The 20,340-nt window shown below is 36.1% G+C and overlaps 1 protein-coding gene across 3 annotated transcripts in view; it reads left to right on the forward strand.

The window, feature by feature from the left end:
* LOC109406561 (protein gooseberry-neuro) overlaps positions 1-20,340 on the forward strand; it is a 198,804-nt gene that overhangs the window by 76,068 nt on the left and 102,396 nt on the right. For all 3 annotated transcript variants that reach the window (XM_029857015.2, XM_029857016.2, XM_029857017.2), the window contains one exon: positions 15,472-15,592. In XM_029857015.2, coding sequence (XP_029712875.1) covers positions 15,472-15,592 — 121 coding nt within the window. The remainder of the gene's footprint in view (positions 1-15,471; positions 15,593-20,340) is intronic.

The raw sequence follows: 20,340 nt of genomic DNA on the forward strand, positions 1-20,340 counted from the left end.
ATTTATGGAGGCGGAGCTAACATATTCTTCACAAGTGGCAATACAGTCAGCTTGCATTAAATGTGCTATGTAACACAATGAAACATCTTACTGTGGTTTGTTTGTTCAGATTAGGTTCCCAATGTGTTACAGAAAACTTGCGCGTCTTTTCATTTTGACAGCTTTCTAACTTGTGACAAAGAAGATACAATGAAGTTACGCGTTACTTCAGTAGCTTTTATGGTGCGTTGAGCAGCAAATCTCTCACAGAGCTTCTGGTTTAGTATGTTAGGTGAGTTGTTAATACTCCTGGTGTCCATGGTTCGAGTCTGGACAATATTTTTCTTTTTTTATCAATCCCCTCAGCTCAAGTTGCATAACGATTTAGAATTTGCGCTTTTTGCTTTTCAAAGGAGAAGCAATTATGTTCTGTTGTCCTTAATACAAACAGTGAATAAATTGCACTGATGTTGCTAGTACTGGCTTTGAAACAAGTCGTGTTGCTTGGGTCATGATGCTTGCTGATAATACTAATCTGCATATAAAGAGCATATGAGACGAAGCGCGAAAATGATATAACTAATGTCCTCTCGTTCATCAAATCTATGAACAAGTGCCACAGATCGAAAGAATTGAAATCAAAGTCGAACAACATTAAACAGATCGCAACCACGATCTTTTCGTTTGTCTAGGGGTAACAGTATTCAACTGAGGAACCTCCAAAGGAATTTCTCGAAGAGTTCCGAAAGAAATTTCTCGAGCAATTACAAAATGAAACTCTAAAAGAATCGCAGAAAGTGCTCGTGGGAAAACCTGCAAGAATCCCAAAAGGAACTAATGGGGGAACGGTTGAAGGTACTCCTGGAGGAATCCCATCAGAAGTTAATAGAGTATTCCTGGAAGAAGCTCCTTAAAGCATCCTGAGCAGAAGAAATACCAGAAGTTTCTTCTAGGTTTCTTCCAGAAGTTCCGTCTGAGATTTCGCCAGGATGATTATTCTAGATCATCCAGAACTTCCATGTGGGATCCCTCCAGGAGATCCTCCAAGGATCTCAGAAAGTGTTCTATCTGGGAGCGCTTCATGAGTTGCCTTAGAGTTTTCTCCAGTATTTTTTTCTGAGATTCTTCCAGGATTTTCAGTCAAACATTCTCCAGGAGTTTCTTCTTTGAAATCTACAGGAATTCTTCTTGGAATTCCGTCAGGAAAACCTTTCGTGATTCCTCTAATAAATTCTTGCGGGATTAGTCCAAGGTCTTCTCTGAGGTTCTTTCAGGCACTCTTTCCAAGATATCTTCAAGAGCATGTCACCTCCCCTAAGAAAGGTCGCATGGGACAGGGACAAAAACGGTTAAAACAATCGAAGGCATTTCTGGAAGTATCCTAGGAAAACTTTCTAGAAGAATCCCAGCAAGAACGCCTGGAGAAATCCCTCGAGGGATTCCTGCAGGTGTCACAGCAAGAATTTCTGGAGGAGACCAAGGAGGCATGCCTGAAACATTAGAAGCAGCAGAAATCGCTTATGGAATCCCAGGAGGAGTTCCTGGACGAAAGTCAAAAGAAGTTCCTGGAGGAATCCAATGAAAAATATTTGGAGAAATCCCAGGAAAAAAAACCCTTTAGGATTTCTAGGAGGAAACACCGAAGGTACTTCTGCAAGGCTCCTAGGAAGATTTCCTTGAATAATCCCAGCAAGTTTTTGAAGGAATCCCTGGAGAAATTCTTAGAAAAATTGTACTATAGTAAGAATTTCTAGAGGAGTCCTAGGACGAATTGCTGGAAGAATTACAGCAGAAATAGCTTGAGAAATCCAACTTAAATTCCTGGAGAAAGGCAAAGAGGAGTTCCTGGAGAAAATCCATGAGAAAATTATGAGAGAATCCTTGGAATAAAATATCTTGGATAAAAATTCCTGGAGGGATTACCGAAGAACTTCTGAAGAAATCACAGAAAAATCTGGGGATATATTCTTAGAAGGATTCTGGAATGTATCATTGTAGGAATCTCATCAGAAATCCTTTGCTGGAGTAAATTATACAGGAATTTCTTGAGAAACCCCATCAGGAATACCTGGGGGAATCTAAAGAAAAAAAATCCTTGGAATACCCAGCGAAGTCCCTGCAAGAACCGGTAGAGGTATTCTGGAATAATTATAAAGAAGGCCCTGAAGGAACCGTAGGAGGAATTTCTGAAGGAATCTCAGGAAGATTTCTCGGAAGGATTCCAGTCTTTATGTATGCTAGGATAAATTCATATAGGAATCACTTGAAGAATTTCTGGACATATCATTAAGAACTTCTGGAGGACTTGCTGGAAGTACCGCAGGAGGAGTTGTTTGAGGTATTCTTGGAGGAAGGCCAAAAGGAGTTTCTGAAGGAATTCCATGAGGAATTTCTGGAGGAATCTTTGAATAAAATCTCTAGAGGAATTTCTGGATGAGTCCTTGGAAAAATCCCTGGTAGAACAATCAAAAAAGAATTTCTGCAAGAATTCCAGGATGATTACCTAGTAAGATCCCAGCAAAAAAGCCAGGAGAAAGCTCTAGAAGAATCCGTAGCATAATTTCTGAAGTACCACAGTTAGAGTTTCTGGAGAAAAAATAGCTGGAAGAATCGCAGGAATTACTGATCGGGATTGATCACCGTGGAATTTTACTAATTTATGTGGGTTGGTTCTTTTCGGTGACATAAAAGATGTCACCGAAAAGAGCCAACCCACAAAAATTAATAACCACAGGAATTGCTTGAGGAATCCCAGCTGGAATATCTGGAGATCCTTGAATCAGGAATGTCGGGGTTATCCTAAGAGAAGTTCCTCTAACAAATGCCTGGAGGAATACCTACAGTTCTCCTTGAAATAATCGGTAGAAGTATACTGGAGGAATCTCTAATGGAATCGCAAGAGGAATTTCTGAAGGAATCACAGGAGGAATGCCAGGAGAAATCCCGACAAGTATTTCCGAAAGAGTTCTATAGGGAATTGCTTGAAGAATTCCAGCTGGAATTCATGGAGAAAGGTCAATAGAAGTTCTTGGAGAAATATTCTGTGGAAATTCTAGAGGGAAAATACTTAAAGAAATCTCTGGACGAATAACCTAAGTGATTTTTAGATAAATCCCAGAGAGATTTTTCGCAAGAATATCCAGACGAACTTCCCTAGTAGAATTCCTGTAGGTACCAGAGTGATTGGGGAAGTGCGAAGCTCGTAAAAACTGTGAGGAAAGCTTCCCACTTAAACGCATGAGAGTCAATGTTTATCAGCAATGCCCAAAACCGCTGATGAATGAAGACGATCCTCCCACGAAGAAAAATCTATGTAGTTTGGAACAAATAAAATCTTGGTTGTTTTTCAAACTAATAAAATGGTTGTTCAAAAACTGTATTTTATAATTTCAAAGTCACATTTTTTGTTGTAAGTGAATATGTCACTTGGTTGTTCCTACCTAAGGACAATATTAGGAAACAACCTTGTTTTTGGTTGTTATCAACTAAGTTATTTATTGTTCTTAACAATCATATAGTTTGTTTTTACCAAAAGTTAGGTTGATTAAAATCGATGTGGAGCTGAATATTCAACCTAATATATTAGGTTGATTAAGCCAAGCGGACATGTTACCAAACTAATATTTGCTTGTAGCGAAAGTAAACAAGAATAACGTTATCATCAAACTAAATTATTAGGTTATTATTTGCTTCGTTGCTTTGTTTACTATTCCTGCCTTTTGATTTTTGTGTGGCGCAGTAATTTATAATATATATCTTTGAGAAAAGCTGCGAAGTATTTATTCATAATTTAAATGATTCCCGAATAATTAACGGATTATCCCGAAACATTAGGTTAGTGAAAATAAAATCTGTAATTAACAATAAAATAAGCTCTTATATTAATTACATTTTAGTTTTCAATACAACCGGAGTTCCTAAATTCATTCCTGATTCATGTCCCGGGTCTGGTAAGAATGATGAAAAACTTTACATTTTCGAAACCAGTGCAATTATTAATTGTTTACAGAAACTCTGACAATACGGATGGTTCCGGCTCTCCCCAGGTGTGGATTGAAATTTGTCCGGGACTGATCCGAAAATGACCAGAACGGTCAATTTCCGCAGAAGGCATCACTTAGGATAAGTCAAGTTTAAAGTAATACAATCGTAATATATGTACCACAATCCGTTCAATGATCAATAAATAACAGATAAACTTATTTTTATGATTGAAATTTATTAAACTAATTTGTTTTGGAAAAAAAATAAAAAGAATAAGAAGGTGGAATAGCCGGTTTCTCTTTTCAAACTAGTATTTTTGTAACAAGAAACCAGTTTTTGGTTGCTCCAATATAATCTGATTTGGTTGTTTCAACTTAAAATCCAGATTCATTGCACAGCTGTCAAAAGGAAGAATTAAAAAATTGGTTGTTTTTAACTAATGCTTTGTTGAGCTTAACTACCATCGCCCGAAAATTTTAACCTCGTTCTTTAGTTTGTTGTAACCAAGGCGAATGCTTCAGTTAAACTAATATTTTGTTTGTGCAAATTTCAATCTGAAATACTGGTTAAAATTACCTAAGATTTGGTTGTATTTACTAATGTTTTTTCTCCGTGCCCATCATGTCGAGTCTATTCGATCTCGTCGACACGAACCACCAGCAGCAGCAGTAGTAGCATTCTCTCTCTCCAAACTTGGAACAACGCAATCAGTCGGACATTGTCCCGTAGGCTGCGCGTTTCGTGATTGACCAGAGAGATATTTTTTGGAGGAGTTCTAAGAGAAATTGCTGCAGGAATCTCAACAGGAGTTTTGCTTGAGGAATTCTTGCCACTATTCCCGGAGGAAGGTCAATATAACCTCCTGGAGGAATTCCATGAGAAATTTGGGGAAGAATCTCTGAATAAAATCTCTGAAGGAGTTCCCAGAAGAAGCACCGGAGAAATCGCTGGATCAGTCTCTGCAGAAATTTCTTGTACATATGTGCAACCCCATCAGGAAGCAGAATACTAAGGGAAGTTTATCGTAGAAATATCGGGAGGAATCCATAATTTAGGCTTAGAGAAATCACTGTATAAATAGATAGGGGTATTTCTGGAGGAATCCATGGAGAAGTCTGTTCATTGTTTTCACCAATATCCAAAACGCCAAAACGTACAGCAGGTATATAAGTAATTCCAGGTGTGCTTAAGTTTTGTTCAAAAGTGCCATTAATAAATATTGGAATTATTGTGTGAAGTTTTAAATTTTAGGTGTCTGTCAAGGAAAAATTATAGGGGGTGCCAAAGTTATTGTATGGGGTGCCAGGCACCCCTGGAAACCTCCCTCCCCCTAGCTACGCCAATGGAAATCATATAAAAAACTCCCCAGTTGCTGATCGTACTTTTAATAAGTATTTCATAATAACCAACTTCCCAAATTAAATGCATCACAAAAAACCTCTTGATCCTATATCTCATTCTCATAAAAAATAAGTTTCAACCACGACGATATTTATAAAAATATTGATGACACATTCTACCGTGACGTTACAACGTTTTGACGCATTTGTAGTCAGATTTTCCACTATAACTCATGAAAACGATTGTAAACCTCAAAATATTTTTTCATATTCGGATTCCTTGTAAAATTTCTGATATATTTGACCTATTGAACATTTAGTTTTCATTAGAAAAACATGTTTAAAATGCATATTTGTAGCGTGACGTTACAACGTGCTAGAATCCGACCCTCTCTAGCACTACCAACATTTTAAAAAATCTGCTCGGGTTTTTATGTCATTCTGATTTTTTTTCCACCATTGAAATTTATTGGTTTGTTCGTCAATTCAATGAAATAAAACATATAAATTTTGGATTTGTTTTTGGATAATTGACTTTTACATTTCGTGACGTTACAACGCCCGTTCAGTTTCAAACAGGATTTTGCACGCGTTGTAACGTCACGAAAATACACATCATATTAAAATCAGAATAATCAGCCAAATTTGCCCGAGTTTGTGAATATGTTATTGCATTATCATCAATGTTTCAAGGGGAACTTTATTCTATTGAAAATCCGTTTTTTGATAAATGGCTCGGAGGGCCAAGTTATTGCTATCAGCAGTATGAAGGTTAATGATTCCGTCACCCATCTTTGGCTTAGTACCACCCATATTTTTCTAATTTTTTCACAAAAACTAGACCACTGAGACCCATTACCGTCGAGATAAACATTTCTTGAATAATCTTTGTAATGTCAACAATTCAAGTAAAAACGCTTTAAGATGTGTGCGAGAATTTATTGAACCAAAGGCATACCAGAAGATCTGTATACCACTTAGGAACCTAAGATCAACTTCTGTGATCTCCTTGGGAAGGTCGGGGTTCTGCTAAACCGAACCAAAGACCATTTTTTGAAAAATTGAGTTAACTTAGCCATTGGGTGAAAAAAATGATGATCTTCCTTCCTTGTAAAAATCCAGTAATTCTGACAGCTCTTCGTGGAGTAAATTTAAAATTTCTGTTTGGCAGAACATACAAAACATTATTGTGAATCTAACCAGAGTGAACTGTAAACCATTCGATAGAAACAGCGAAATATTTTAATTATGATCCAGGTGATGAACATTTCAAGTTCCCCTCATCCCCGTCAGATTTCAAACTTCTAACCGACTAATAGAAACAATCTGTGAGAGAAATGAACACGTTGTTAGAAATATGAGTATTGGAGGAGTCAATTATGTTTCGATGGCGCTGATCGCCATTTTTCCAAATCACATTCAGCCAGACCGAACCAAGTCCACAGCATTTAAGAATCATTTTATTCTCAACAATACAAAAGCCAACTTGTTTTAAATATTAGCGTTATGTCGATACAGCTCATACTGGTAATTTAACACAGGAGCCGTCATTGAACAACAAGCCTAATTAGAATAATAAAGCTTGAAAAAAAAAATCAAACACTTGGTTCGCTTTGGCTGATCGAAAAATGGCGTTTTTACGAAAACCATCCTTGAGAAGAATGTTTAGAACTTGATTCAGACTTAACGACTGACCTTCAGCAAGGTAATATGACCTAGAGGTGTCACGCTTGGTTATCACTCAGATGATTCAAGTTCGAATCTCTTTCATATTATTGAAAACTTTTTTGCACTTAGTGCACTTTGGCAGAACATTTTCATGGTTTTCTTCGACCAGCATAAGTTTTAAGTACACAAATTGCTCCAAATTGACATCTCAGGGCATGATAGGACATAATCACTCTTGCTCTGTGCCTGCACATGCACCACTTATGGAGAAAAAGCATGGGTGGGAAGGGTTGAGCTGGGAGGGCTTCCGCCGTTCATATTTCAAACTATTTTGAGACCTTCGTGCTACCATACTATACGCGTCCTCTTTGATTCATGTAAAGGATTGTGAGTGATATCGATTTCAACTTGATAGGCGATAAAAAATCGAGATTTTTTTTCACTACCCAACTGGTTTTATCTGAAACAAAAAAACACATTCAGCCAAACTGAACTATTAACCATTTTCTAATGTTTTTGATCAGCCAGAGTGAACTGAGTGCAAAGTACCAAGAAATAAAATGTAATTATATCAATGATTCCAAATAATTTACGTGTATTCTTCATTTCTGATGGTTTATAAAGGCTTGTAAGTTACATGTGTGCGGAAAAGTTTCAAATAATCTCCGCTGTTGTTTATTTGTGAGTGGTTGAACTTTAAGCTTAATTATCTCGGAATTATCTTTTTGGCGCTTAGTTCGGTTTAGCAGAACCCCGGCCTAACAGTGATAAAAAATTATCTTAATTACTTAGAGAGTTGGTGTCTTTGGCAAAGTTGTTCGATAAGTCAAAGACTTACAGCTGATTCACCATTGGACGTGAGATTTCGCCACTAGGCGACGCTAACACAAGTTTACAAAATAAAACGAAAGTCGTGAACTTCTGTCAACGACCAAAATTTTTGAAGTACAATTTAGTGCTGATTTCGAAACCGACCTTCAAAAAATTTAAAGTAGAACAGTTTTTGAGTTTTAGCTCAATATCGAGTTTTGTAACTTTTCAAAATATGTAATTTACTAAAATTCAAATATATTGCGTTTTGTTCAACCAATTTTAAATCTTTTTCCATAAATTGAAAGCTGAATACAATACCATTCGATCATCTGAATACAGGTTTTGCGTCAGATTGATGAAATTCAAGATATTGGCGAGTTTTAGGGACGATCTTCTTAAATTTTAGCAAAATTCCCAAAATTTTTTGAAGAAATGTATTTTTTTCAATAAGAAAAAAACAACCTAAAAATTTTTTCTCGACGTTTATTTGACATATCATATGTAGGCGAGTTACAGTAAAAATTTCAGCTCAATCGGAGCATTGATTACGGAGAATGAGATGTTTGAAGTGAGCGGCTTTGCTTAAAAATAGAACAAAACTGATTTCAAATCATCAACCTTGTATGGAAAGTCGAAAAATTTTCCGCTCTACTGTAATTTTTTTCCTTCGCGTTTTCGAACTCAGGGCATGATTCTACACCAAAAATGATCATCAGCTTACCGAGTTCAAAAATGCTGTAAACTAGTGTAATTAAAAGTTTATAATGCTTTGCAAATTGTTAGATTTTCTCAAAAAGTCTCCTACAAATTCTGAATAATTGAAAAACTAGAAGAAAAAATTTGAAATTTTTGGGCACTTTTTAAAAAGTTACATTTTTTCTGAATAAATATAATACGCATGATTTTTCAAAATTTCAACTACCACTTGGCAAGTGGAACTCTAAACCGAACGACTTTTAAACAGTAGATCCTTGAAAAGTTCAACAACTCTCTAAGTAATCAGGGTCCTGAGATATATGAGTCGGTAATTCTTGTGATATGTATAGATCAAGAACTTTCAGTTTAATAGCAGTTTGGTTTCAATTTCTGCCGCACCGTGGCGCAAGTTGCAAATTTTCAAAAGCATACCAATTTTATAATTTATCTTGAAAACATTCAACAAGCCGTAGAATTTTATCAAATGTAGAAATTTTATCAAAAGTTCTAAGATTTTGACAGATTGTTCCTCAGCTTGTTATCTGTAACACTAGTTTACAGCATTTTTGAACTCGGTAAGCTGATGATCGTTTTTGGTGTGGAATCATGCCCTGAGTTCGAAAACGCGAAGGAAAAAAATTACAGTAGAGCGGAAATTTTTTCGACTTTCCATACAAGGTTGTTGATTTGAAATCGATTTTTGTTCTATTTTTAAGCAAAGTCGCTCACTTCAAACATCTCATTCTTTGCAATCAATGCTCCGATTGAGCTGAAAATTTTACTGTAACTCGCCTACATATGATATGTCAAATAAACGTTGAGAGCGAATTTTTAAGTTGTTTTTTTCTTATTGAAAAAAATACATTTCTTCAAAAAAAATTGGAAATTTTGCTAAAATTAAAGAAGATCCTCCCTAAAACTCGCCAATATCTTGAATTGCATCAATCGGACGCCAAACCTGTATTCAGATGATCGAATGGTATTGTATTCAGCTTTTAATTTATGGAAAAAGATTTGAAATTGGTTGAACAAAACGCAATATATTTGAATTTTAGTAAATTACATATTTTAAAAGTTGCAAAACTCAATATTGAGCTAAAACTCAAAAACTGTTCTACTTAAAATTTTTTGAAGATCGGTTTCGAAATCAGCACTAAATTGTGCTTCAAAAATTTTGGTCGTTGACAGAAGTTCACGACTTTCGTTTTATTTTGTAAACTTGTGTAATTGCTACAAATTTGCCGTTATATTAACTCTTATATCTTGGGACCAAGTGAATAAAATCAAATCAATTTTTGAACATTTAGGATTATTATATTGGTCTTTGATTACCATTTGATATGAAAACAATATATTCAAAGTGAAAAAAGTTCCATCTTGTAGAATACTTTTGGCACCGCAAGCCCTTGACTTACCAATCCATTTTGCCGAAGGAACCATCTTTCTAAGTAATCTGGGTTCTGAGATATATGAAATTTTAAATTTGTAAGTTCTCTAGCACCGCTTTTTCGTGAAATTATGTACCAAACTATCCATGAACTGTAAGTTTTTGACCAACCGAACAACTTTGCTGAAAACACCACCTCTCGTAGTTATCAATACCCCAAGTAACACGACATGTTATATAACAGTTTAAATTTCACCATTCATACCAAGTGTGGTGTATTTTTCTTGAATTATTTACTCGTTTTTGAACACTTAAGTCAAAACAGCGCAAAAAATGGCGGCTTATAAAACATCTTACATGTTATACAAGATGTATCCTAAAACACTTATAGTACTAAACATTTCCATCAAACTACAAACCATTCAACTCCCTTTCTTATATCAAGATATTTATCGATGATATAACTTGAAAAAAAAAACACATATAATGCTATCACATTTACTAGTTTTAATAAAATATTTTCTCAGTGGTATAACTTGCAAAAAACTTTTGTACAACATACCATTTGCATTGGTTGGAATTAAGCTGTTTCGAAGTTGTATAACCAATACAAAGCTTTTATAATACAAAATTATAAGTACTTGTAGTATCTAGAATGAGACTAAACAAAAAAAAAAACAAACGAAATAAATTTTATGTATAAACAAAATTTTGGCCTCGTCGACGACTTAAACATGCAACATGGATATATTGAGACAATGATTGTAAAATATTCGGAGAACTCTTCAGAAAATGGTCTACTCTCAATAATAGTAGCGCTATATGGCATGCGCTTCCAGATTTATGGTGAAACTTCTCATTTTGCTCATTAATATTTTAAGCGCTGCTTATATCAATTAACAATAATAACATAAGTCAACCAAAATCGGATGTTTTTGCATCCTTTTCTGGAATCCACCCGAAAAAACAATATGGCAGATATCAAACGATTCTTACAGTGCCGTACAGAAAATTTAAACAAGTACCGGAATTAAGAATACATATTTTTTAGACCTGGTATTTATTTCTACTTTTTAGCTCACGTTAGAGTAGAGCATTTTTTACTGAAAAAAAAAATAGTTTACTTAAGAATTTTAGACAAAACAACGTAAATAAAAACATTAACTTTCCGCATTTTTTAAATTTAGTATACATATTTTTGCCATGTACTGTAATTTGGATTATTCCTCTAAACTCCACGTCAACCGACTCTGCGCTGGAATGCAGAAGTATGTTTAAATTACGCTAATAATACATCCGCAGAACAACCTTACAGTAAATTTATGGAAGTGGTTGTTCCTACGACTATAATACGTTTAAATAACACATTTTCAACAAACATATTGCAGAGCTTGTGATCATATTTGCAACGTTTAAATAACTAAATTACAGCTTAGTTTAGAAGACATTATATCAAAATGATCATCTGTCAAAATAAAAAAGTAAACATTGCAGTAAGTAAGCAAAAGTACTCTTCGTTGTGTTGTAGGTTCGGAATCCAATTTCAGTTTTTTACTGGTGGACAATCGATCTTGGGCATAAAGGGGATTAATTATTATCCGATTTGCTGGTGATGAGAGGGCCATAATAAAAGCTTGGTGACGCCCAAGAATATTAGTGAGCAACTACTATGCCGCCGTGCATCTACTCCTTCAACATCAATAATCCTACGAGTTATGCCACCAAATTCATCACCAACTTGTCCGCATTGATTCTTTTTTACAGCCGCCATCTTTCGCGCTCTGCAACAGTTGACGTCACTCCACTTCGACATAATCTTGCTCATCGGAGATCTTTCGGAGCAAACTATGAGCCATTACGACTGCGCAGCAATCTGTGTTTATTTTTTAGCCGCAGTTATGAACATTCAGAAAATTCAAACCTGCTGCTAAATGCATTGCGATAATGTTATAATATGAAATAAAACCTCTGGTGCTTTAATGTAAACAAAGTTGTGCTTCGTTCGTGATGCTCTAGTAATGTTATATTTTTGTATTATATACGTATTTTAGACTTGAGATACTCAAGTAATTTTTTTAGTTGTATGTCGTCAATAGTCCATCAGCTAATACAATTAGAGCATAATTAAAACAGAACATGTTTCCTGATTCACTTATATTACTGTTGTAATACATCCTTTGACATTCTGATTGCCAAAGATGTTTTCTGTGTTACTTGGGACCCTGAGATATATGAGATGCTAATTTTGTCAGTGTTTCGTCTGTTTGGCTCTGATATCATAGGAATTATCAGTTTGAATGGCATTTGCTTACGATTTAAAATTTTAACAAGATCGCAGTACAATTATAGTTAACACAAATTTTGGAATTTGTATAGAGCGTAGATTTGAACATCACCTCCCCCGTCCCTCAAGAGTCTAGGTACGTAGTTTTTTAACGGGCCCTAATGGTACGCAATTTGTAAATGATACCTTGAGAAAGGGCTCATACACTACACAACGAGAAAGAAAAGAAAGTTTAGAATATAGAACTACAGGGATGGCCAAAATGTTTGGGATAGGCAACTTTTTTTCTCCCAAAAAAATAATTCAACATACTGTAACTTTTCATGGAGTGCATCGAAAAATCTCAAATTTTGGCTGTTTGTCAACTTATTATATGTGCATCATTGGTACAAATTTGAACTCGATTGAATAATTTTTCGTGAAGTTAGAACCGTTCGGGTAAAACACTATTTTTCAGACAACTAATTTTTTAACTGTCATATCTCGGAAACCAGTCAACCGAGTTGAATGATTTTTAAACGTTTATCAACAATATATTGATACTTAATACAACGTTATAAAATGTAATATTTTCTCACGAAATAAGTTATAACGGGTTGAAATTTTTACCCATACAGAGGAAAATAAGTCAAATTTACAATACCACACAAAAAATACAAAATGTCTTCTTCCTTTAATCTAAATAGGCTCAAATATATCTGATTAAAGATAACTTGAGAACATAAGTGGAAAATGTTTGGACATCAACACTGAAATTTATTGACATTGACGTAAAAAAATACATTTTCTCGAGAAAAATCCAAAAAGTGTCAATCCATGATAACTTTTTTCAACGTTTAAAAAGTACCTTTGTTTTAATAGTTTGTGAAGTACTTACATAGTCTTAGTGCACGTTCAAAATTTCATTCAATTCGGTTCACTGGTTTCCGAGATATGACACCTAAAAAATAAGTTGTCTAAAAAATAGTGTTTTACCCGAACGGTTCTAACTTTGTGAAAGATTAATCAATCGAGCACAAATTTGTACCAATGATGCACACATAGGTTGACAAACAGTCAAAATTTGAGATTTTTTGATGCACTCTATGAAAATTTACAGCATGTTGAACTTTATTGTGAGAAAAAAAAGTTGCCTATCCCAAACATTTTGGCCACCCCCTGTACCTTTGTCCACTGTAGGAGCCGTTCAAGCCAGAGAAATTTGGTCTTTTCCACAGAAATTTTTTTTCGTGAACTTACAACGCAAACTTCAACCAGGTGAAACTCAGGCATTAATGAGCTGATTTACTTTCTTTTAGTCTTATTTGATAGATATTTTAGAGTATAAAGACCATACAAAATTTCATATTTGAAACTTGTTCCGAATTTGAAAAAAGTTCTTGAAGGTTGCTTTTCTGTGACGTTACAACGCTTAAAAAACCTATATTGTGACCAACCATACTTCAGAGTTGTAAAGTATTGCAATTAAAATTCATTGTATGCTTAAAAATCTACATACATTTATCTGTTAATTATGAAAGACTTTTGAAAAATCAGTGCGATGGTGTTAAAAAGGTGGCAGCTTTGATAAATAGTGTGCCCTAATACCTTAAAATCACGATTTTATTGTAATCTTAACCGTCGTTTAATAAATATTTATTGTTACAATAATAACACGTTGAATACATTTTTGGACGACAAGAGTAATGTAGAATGTTATAAAAATTTGAAATATGCCAATTTCCAACTTTGAAAAATGAGTATTTATGATACGGGGCCCGTAGAATGTGCCATAGGTAGTACGATTGTTTTCTGAAACATCGATTGCAACTATGAGAATCTAAGGCCGGAATTAAAATCCCTATTCAACTCTCAAAAATATTTCTGATAATCAACTACTCTGGCTACTAGAAACCACCTCAACTACCAACTCCCTGAATGAACGCCCATACGAGAATCAACACCTCCAAAAAGCCGAATGTTTGCGCACCGCTTCGTTTCGGCAGAGGTGTTAAAGCGGTATAATTTTCTCAAACATCATAAAACTGTTTCTCCTATCATCATTATAGTTTTTGATAGGTAGGTATAGAAGCATAGAAGCAGCGGGCGGCGACCGGGTGGCGCGTCCATCTCCCTTCGTCATTCCCACTTTTTCGTTGTTGTCTATGAGCGAGCTAGCGAGCACTCGATTACTACCGGTCCGCCAGCCGGGGTCCCGCGAAGACCCTGAATCAAGGGTCCATTCTAGAACACATGAGGCAAAAAAAAACAAAGGCGGAAACCACTCGCTTGGTAGCGATCCAGCCCGACTGGTTTTAGTTCAGCGGAAACGCGCGCGGAACGAGGGCGGTGTAAAATCATAATTGCCACGGTAAACAGGTCGGTAAACACGCACGAAAGAGGCGCAACTGAAAGGTGAGAAAATTTAATTAGAAGCTGTGAAAGGGTTCACACTTTTTCGGTTGTTGGCGGCCGGCGGTGGTCAACGGAGAAAAAGAAGTCCAGGCTTTGTCTTTGGGGGTGGCGGTGGTTGGAATCTTCGTTCGGGTCGCGTCGTCGGTTCAAATTTCCGGCTCTAATGAGATTCAAACAAAGAAAATAGCATCCACATTGTGCAAAGAGATTTTGGTTATTGTTATATTTGAGCGATGCTAATGCTACCGAAAGAAATCGATTTGCTCGCCGTTGTCGTGGAGTGTATAAAATTAAACAGCTTCATACTGGGATTGGGCGCTCAAACAGGAGCGCAATTTCACCGTCATTCCTCAGCAAATATTTCCCTACAATCACAAGTCTTCAGCGAGTGGATGTCCCTAAGGTAGCAACAAATACCGACAGCCGTAGCTAATTGCTTTTCTCTTGCAAAAGCTGCACAAAGCGTAAAAGAACATGTGTAATGGCTAAAACTGCTGACTATGTTTCAAGACGGGATCGATGTTTTAATAGTAGCTGCACAATATTTCAACATATTGTCTTCGGAGAAGATGTTCATATGATCTATACTTCGTAAATGGTGGACAACTTAATTCAAACATGTCTCACTAAGTGGCGCAAACTTTTGGCCAAAACTCTCGCCGAATTATTCCTATGTGCATCCTAGCCATGATCCTCAATCCCAACGGTGCCCAACTGCACCGACGTGACGGGAGGATTGCCCCGTAATAGCTTCCAATCTAGAAACGTTGGAAAATCCCACCCTCCCCGTCGATAGATGGTCCCACAAAAATTGACCCATTCCCGACGTCACGTCACAGCCATTAATTGAACCAACTTTGTATGTAGACTGTAGAGAGGTACATTGTACAAGTGTGTGTGTCTCTTCTTTTATCGCTCAATTGCAGGAAGGCGTTACGGACCCACCGAGTGTATCGTCCATCAGCCGGCTGCTGCGGGGAGGACCACCGGACGGACGAAAGGACGACGACGGGCGGAAGGATTACAGCATCCATGGGATTTTGGGCGGTAAGTGCGGTCGTCTCTCTTATTTCTTTGTTTTTCAGCTTCCGGGCCGGAATTGGCCTAGGTCGTTTGCTTGGGTGGTGGGTGGGAAGAGATTAGGGACTTTTGGGAGCAAGCAGAATGAAACCGGGTCGTGTATGTCAGAAGAATCGGAAGATGATTAATTACCAAGTGAAAGCTAGGATCTATTTTTTATATCAGGCTCATAATGACGGTACGACCGGTTTAGAAAGGTCTTGTAGAACGACCAAAAGTTTTGCTAATTATCTATTGCTTTGTTGTCAACGCTGCACGACGACGAGAATAAGCCTATCAAAACATCTTTTCTTTTATTCATACTTCATTATAAGTTTGATCGACGGAATATTGCGATGGATTTTGCGATAGCCAGTTTAGTGAATATTTCTACAAAAATCTTCTTTTCCGATGTTGGTCCCATTTTGATAGAACCTGATTCTCAGCTTAGTGTTCTACAAGCCTTTTTATAATTAGCTAATTGAAAGCAAATGACATCAAATGACTATATTAACCATCAGTTTTACATACGTGTATCGTCTGATTATGCAGCATGTTCTTGCTGAACAGTTCCGTTTATCGGCTGAGCAATATGGGCCCCTCGTTTCTGTTGGATACTGATAACAAGTTGTATTAGCGGATGCGTGAAATAAATCACCAGGGAACACGATCTAGATTGATCGCAAAATCCAGTTGAACATTGTGTCAATAGATTGCGCTGTTGTATGAATAATTTATACATATCACTGATATCAGGAATTTGTTTAGGGTGTTTTCCGCTCTGCCGCATCACCCATCGCAACCATCGATCTATCAGGAATGTCTCCCAGATTTTTCCCGGAATTTCTTCTCCGAAGATTTTTCTAGGATTCCATTAATCATTTCTTCTCTAATTCCTCCAGAAATTGGTTAAGGGATTTTTCTGAAAATCTTTAAAGCTTTCATCTTTGAATTGCTACAGAGATTTCTCCAGGATCTCCTCCAGGATTTATTTCTTAAATTTCTTCAGGGATATCTCAAAGAATACCTTCAGGAATTTCTCCAGAAACTTCTTCAAGGATTTCTGAACGAACTTCATCAGAGACTAGTGACGAATTTCGCGCCAACCCTTCTATGGGGCTGGCAGCACCTTCTCAAAATCGAACGAAACTTTGTGGGCATAAACAATAGGTCTTTCTAAGCAACTTTGCATATTTTGTTTTTCGAAATTTTTCAAGAGTAACATTTGAAGAAGGCCTAATTTTTTTCATAGATTTTTTTCAAATCGATGTAACTCAAAAATGGCAAGACCTACAAAAAAGTGTTGTATGGCGGACTATCGTGAAATTCCATGAAGTTTTTTTAAAAAAATATCCAAAAAATACAAAACTTATTCCTACACTGAAAAAAAAAGGTTTTTAAAATTTAAATCGATATAACAAAAAAACCCTTTGTTTTTAAGTCGATGATTTTTTTTCTGGCGAAAGGTATTTCAATTACCTACATTTTCTCCAAACAATGTTGCTGTGACATATTTAAGGGAAAAAAGTTTTTCTAACAAAAACTTTTTTCATGTCCACATTGAGTGAATAATTTTCATCGTGTTTCGTGCCAACATGGCCATATATAGGTGAATTCAGATGACCCCCCATTGTAGAGGCGCTTGGTGAGATACGGAGAAAATCGTTTGTTTACATAAAAAAGTCAATTTTTTGTCGTCAAATTTTACTCATTATTTGCTCTAGAAGTTGCTATTTTCCATTGGTAATGGCTTCCGTTATCATCATTCTTGATGCCCACGCCGACAGACACCGGATTGGCCAGCTAACAAAAAATCCGGGAGATCGCCCGCCGGAGGCATAGCAAGAGCTCCTCAAATTAATCACATAAATTGTTCGTAAGTACCTACCGGATCTAAGCGCATCTGAAAGAGAATCAAATTTTCTTTCCGAAAAGTGCTCGTTTGCTTCTCTACGATGCGGAATTCGATACGAAAAAGTGAAAAAAGTGCACTTTTCCTATGCTGCGCCATGGAAAATTTTAGCGGAGCCCCTCTTTTCATAGGTTTCCCATTCCTGCCACCAGATGCGGAGGGATCGTTAGCTTCCGTTGGATTTACCTATAGGTTCAGTAGCCTCTCATTAACCAATGAAACTTTATGGATGTTTAAAAAAATTGTTGAAGAAGCAATTTTGCATAATCTAACATTTATCTAGACTACCATTTGAAAAGGGCGTATTAGGGTGGCCCACACTTATATGAAAAACATAAAATTCGAAGAATGACAAGTCTTACCTCCTGTATCGATTGTTTTGGACTCCCAGGAGCTACGTTCAGCATTTGAGCGAAAACGAGTTAGTCTAAGGGGTGATACACAAATTATGTCACACAAAATACGTCCTTTTTCAACCCCCCTCCCCTCCCCTCTGTGTCACGCTTTTTATATGGGACCTCACCACTATTTGTATGGGTCGTCACGTTCTGGAAAACCTCGCCCCCTCCCCTTCTAAAGCGTGACATAATTTGTGCATGACCCCTAATGGGGCGCTTAACGAGCTTGAAGTTTGTATGGGAAAACTTGGCCAAATGTATGCTGAAATCTTAAGCTTTTGATTTTTGACGCTAGGTGGCGCTGTATTTTTGTACACGGTGTTCAATAAGTTCGGATACACCATATAACTTGAATTAATTTCACATCTGAAATTCAGATTTTCAAAGTAAATGTATTTATTGAAAGGTCATATAACACTGATCAAAGATATCATATGGTTTTGAATAAAGTCTTTTCTACCTTTTTTTATAAGCCTTAGATGTATCTAAAGTTTGTTAGCTCCGGCACGCTGGAATCATTTTCGATAAGTTGCTCAAGCTACAGAAGTATAAAACGTTTATTTTTGAGTTTACATCTCACTATACTAAATTAAAATAACTAAATTAATAGACAAAAGCTTTACACTGCTATTTCAGTAATGATATGGTGATAAATTTGCAAGTTTAGTCAAAATGTGCTTAAATCTATGAAAAAGGCATAAATAAGGCCAATTTTGATTAAAATTTGCCACAGTAGGGATATAATCACGTTTGGGAAAAGATAATTATGGATAAAACTGAGATAAAACGCAGCCTTTCTTTTTGACAAAACAAAAATCAATAAAACAGGTACAGCGGCAATTTTAGCAATTTTAGAGATCAAAATAAAATGAGTCCGTACTTCACCCAATCTGAATCTTTTAGATTATTTCGAATGGCCATAGTTGCTACCACTAATGCTGAGGACAACAACCTAATTTGATTTAACTTAACACCATTACTCAATAAAAACTAGACGAAATACCAATGACAGACGTGCGTGCCGGCCGGAAGGAACTTGAGACACATTTGCAATTATTACAATAGGATAAAGGACAGTTTATTTCAAAACATATACTGTATTTGATCAGTATTATGTGAGCTTTCAATAAATACATTCACTTTGCTAATCTGAATTACAGATGAGAAATAAATTCAATTTAACTGTGTATCCGAACTTATTGAACACCATGTAGGTGACAATATGCCAAACAACTTTGTTGAAGATCCGTAAGTGATCCGTCAGTGAGGCGAAGCATTGGAATTTCATTATTGATATTCCTTTACGTGTATTGGAAAAACGACAATAATGTTTCACCTAACTTTACCTAGAGTATAAATTTTTAACAGGCTTCGGATCACTTTGCGGTCTTTGATAAAGTTGTTTGGCATATCGTCACCTACAAGAATAGCTATGGTTTTTAATTATTTTTTTTATTAATTGAACACTTGCAGCACCTCCTAGCGGCAAAAATCAAAAGCTTAAGATTTCTGCATACATTTGGCCAAGTTTTCCCATACAAACTTCATGCTCGTTGAGCGCCCCATTAGGGGCCATGCACAAATTACGTCACGCTTTAGGAGGGGAGGGGGGTTTTGCATAACGTGACGACCCATACAAACAATCGTGAGGTTCCATACACAAAGCGTGACAGAGAGGAGAGTGGGGTTGAAGAAGGTCGAATTTTGCGTGACATAATTTGTGTATCACCCCTTAGACTAAACCGATTTCGCTCAAATGCTGAACGTAGCTGCTGGGAATCCATAACAACTGATGCAGGAGGTAAGGCTTGGCATTTTTTGAATTTTATGTTTTTCATATAAATGTGGGTCACTCCAATACGCCCTTTTTAAATGTTAGTCTAGATAAATATTGGATTATGCAAAGTTGCCTCTGAAACATTTTTTTGAACTTCCATAAAGTTTCATTTGTTGATGAGAGGCTGCTGAACTTATATATGGCCATGTTGGCACGAAACACGATGAAAAATATTCACTCAATGTAGACATGAAAAAAGTTTTTGTTTGAAAAACTTTTTTCCCTTAAATTTGTCATAGCAACATTGCTTGGAGAAAATGTAGGTAATTGAAATACCTTTCGCCAGAAAAAAAATCATCGATTTAAAAACATAGGGTTTTTTGTTATATCGATTTAAATTTTTAAAACCTTTATTTTTCAGTGTAGGAGTTAATCTTGTATTTTTTGGATATTTTTATAAAAAACTTCATGGAATTTCACGATAGTCTGCCATACAACACTTTTTTGTAGGACTTGTCATTTTTGAGTTACATCGATTTGAAAAAAATCTATGAAAAAAAATTAGGCCCTCTTCAAATGTTACTCTTGAAAAATTTAGAAAAACAAAATATGCAAAGTTGCTTAGAAAGACCTATTGTTTATGCCCACA

This window comes from Aedes albopictus, chromosome 3 (genome assembly GCF_035046485.1).
Source record: "Aedes albopictus strain Foshan chromosome 3, AalbF5, whole genome shotgun sequence".
Taxonomy (NCBI): domain Eukaryota; kingdom Metazoa; phylum Arthropoda; class Insecta; order Diptera; family Culicidae; genus Aedes; species Aedes albopictus.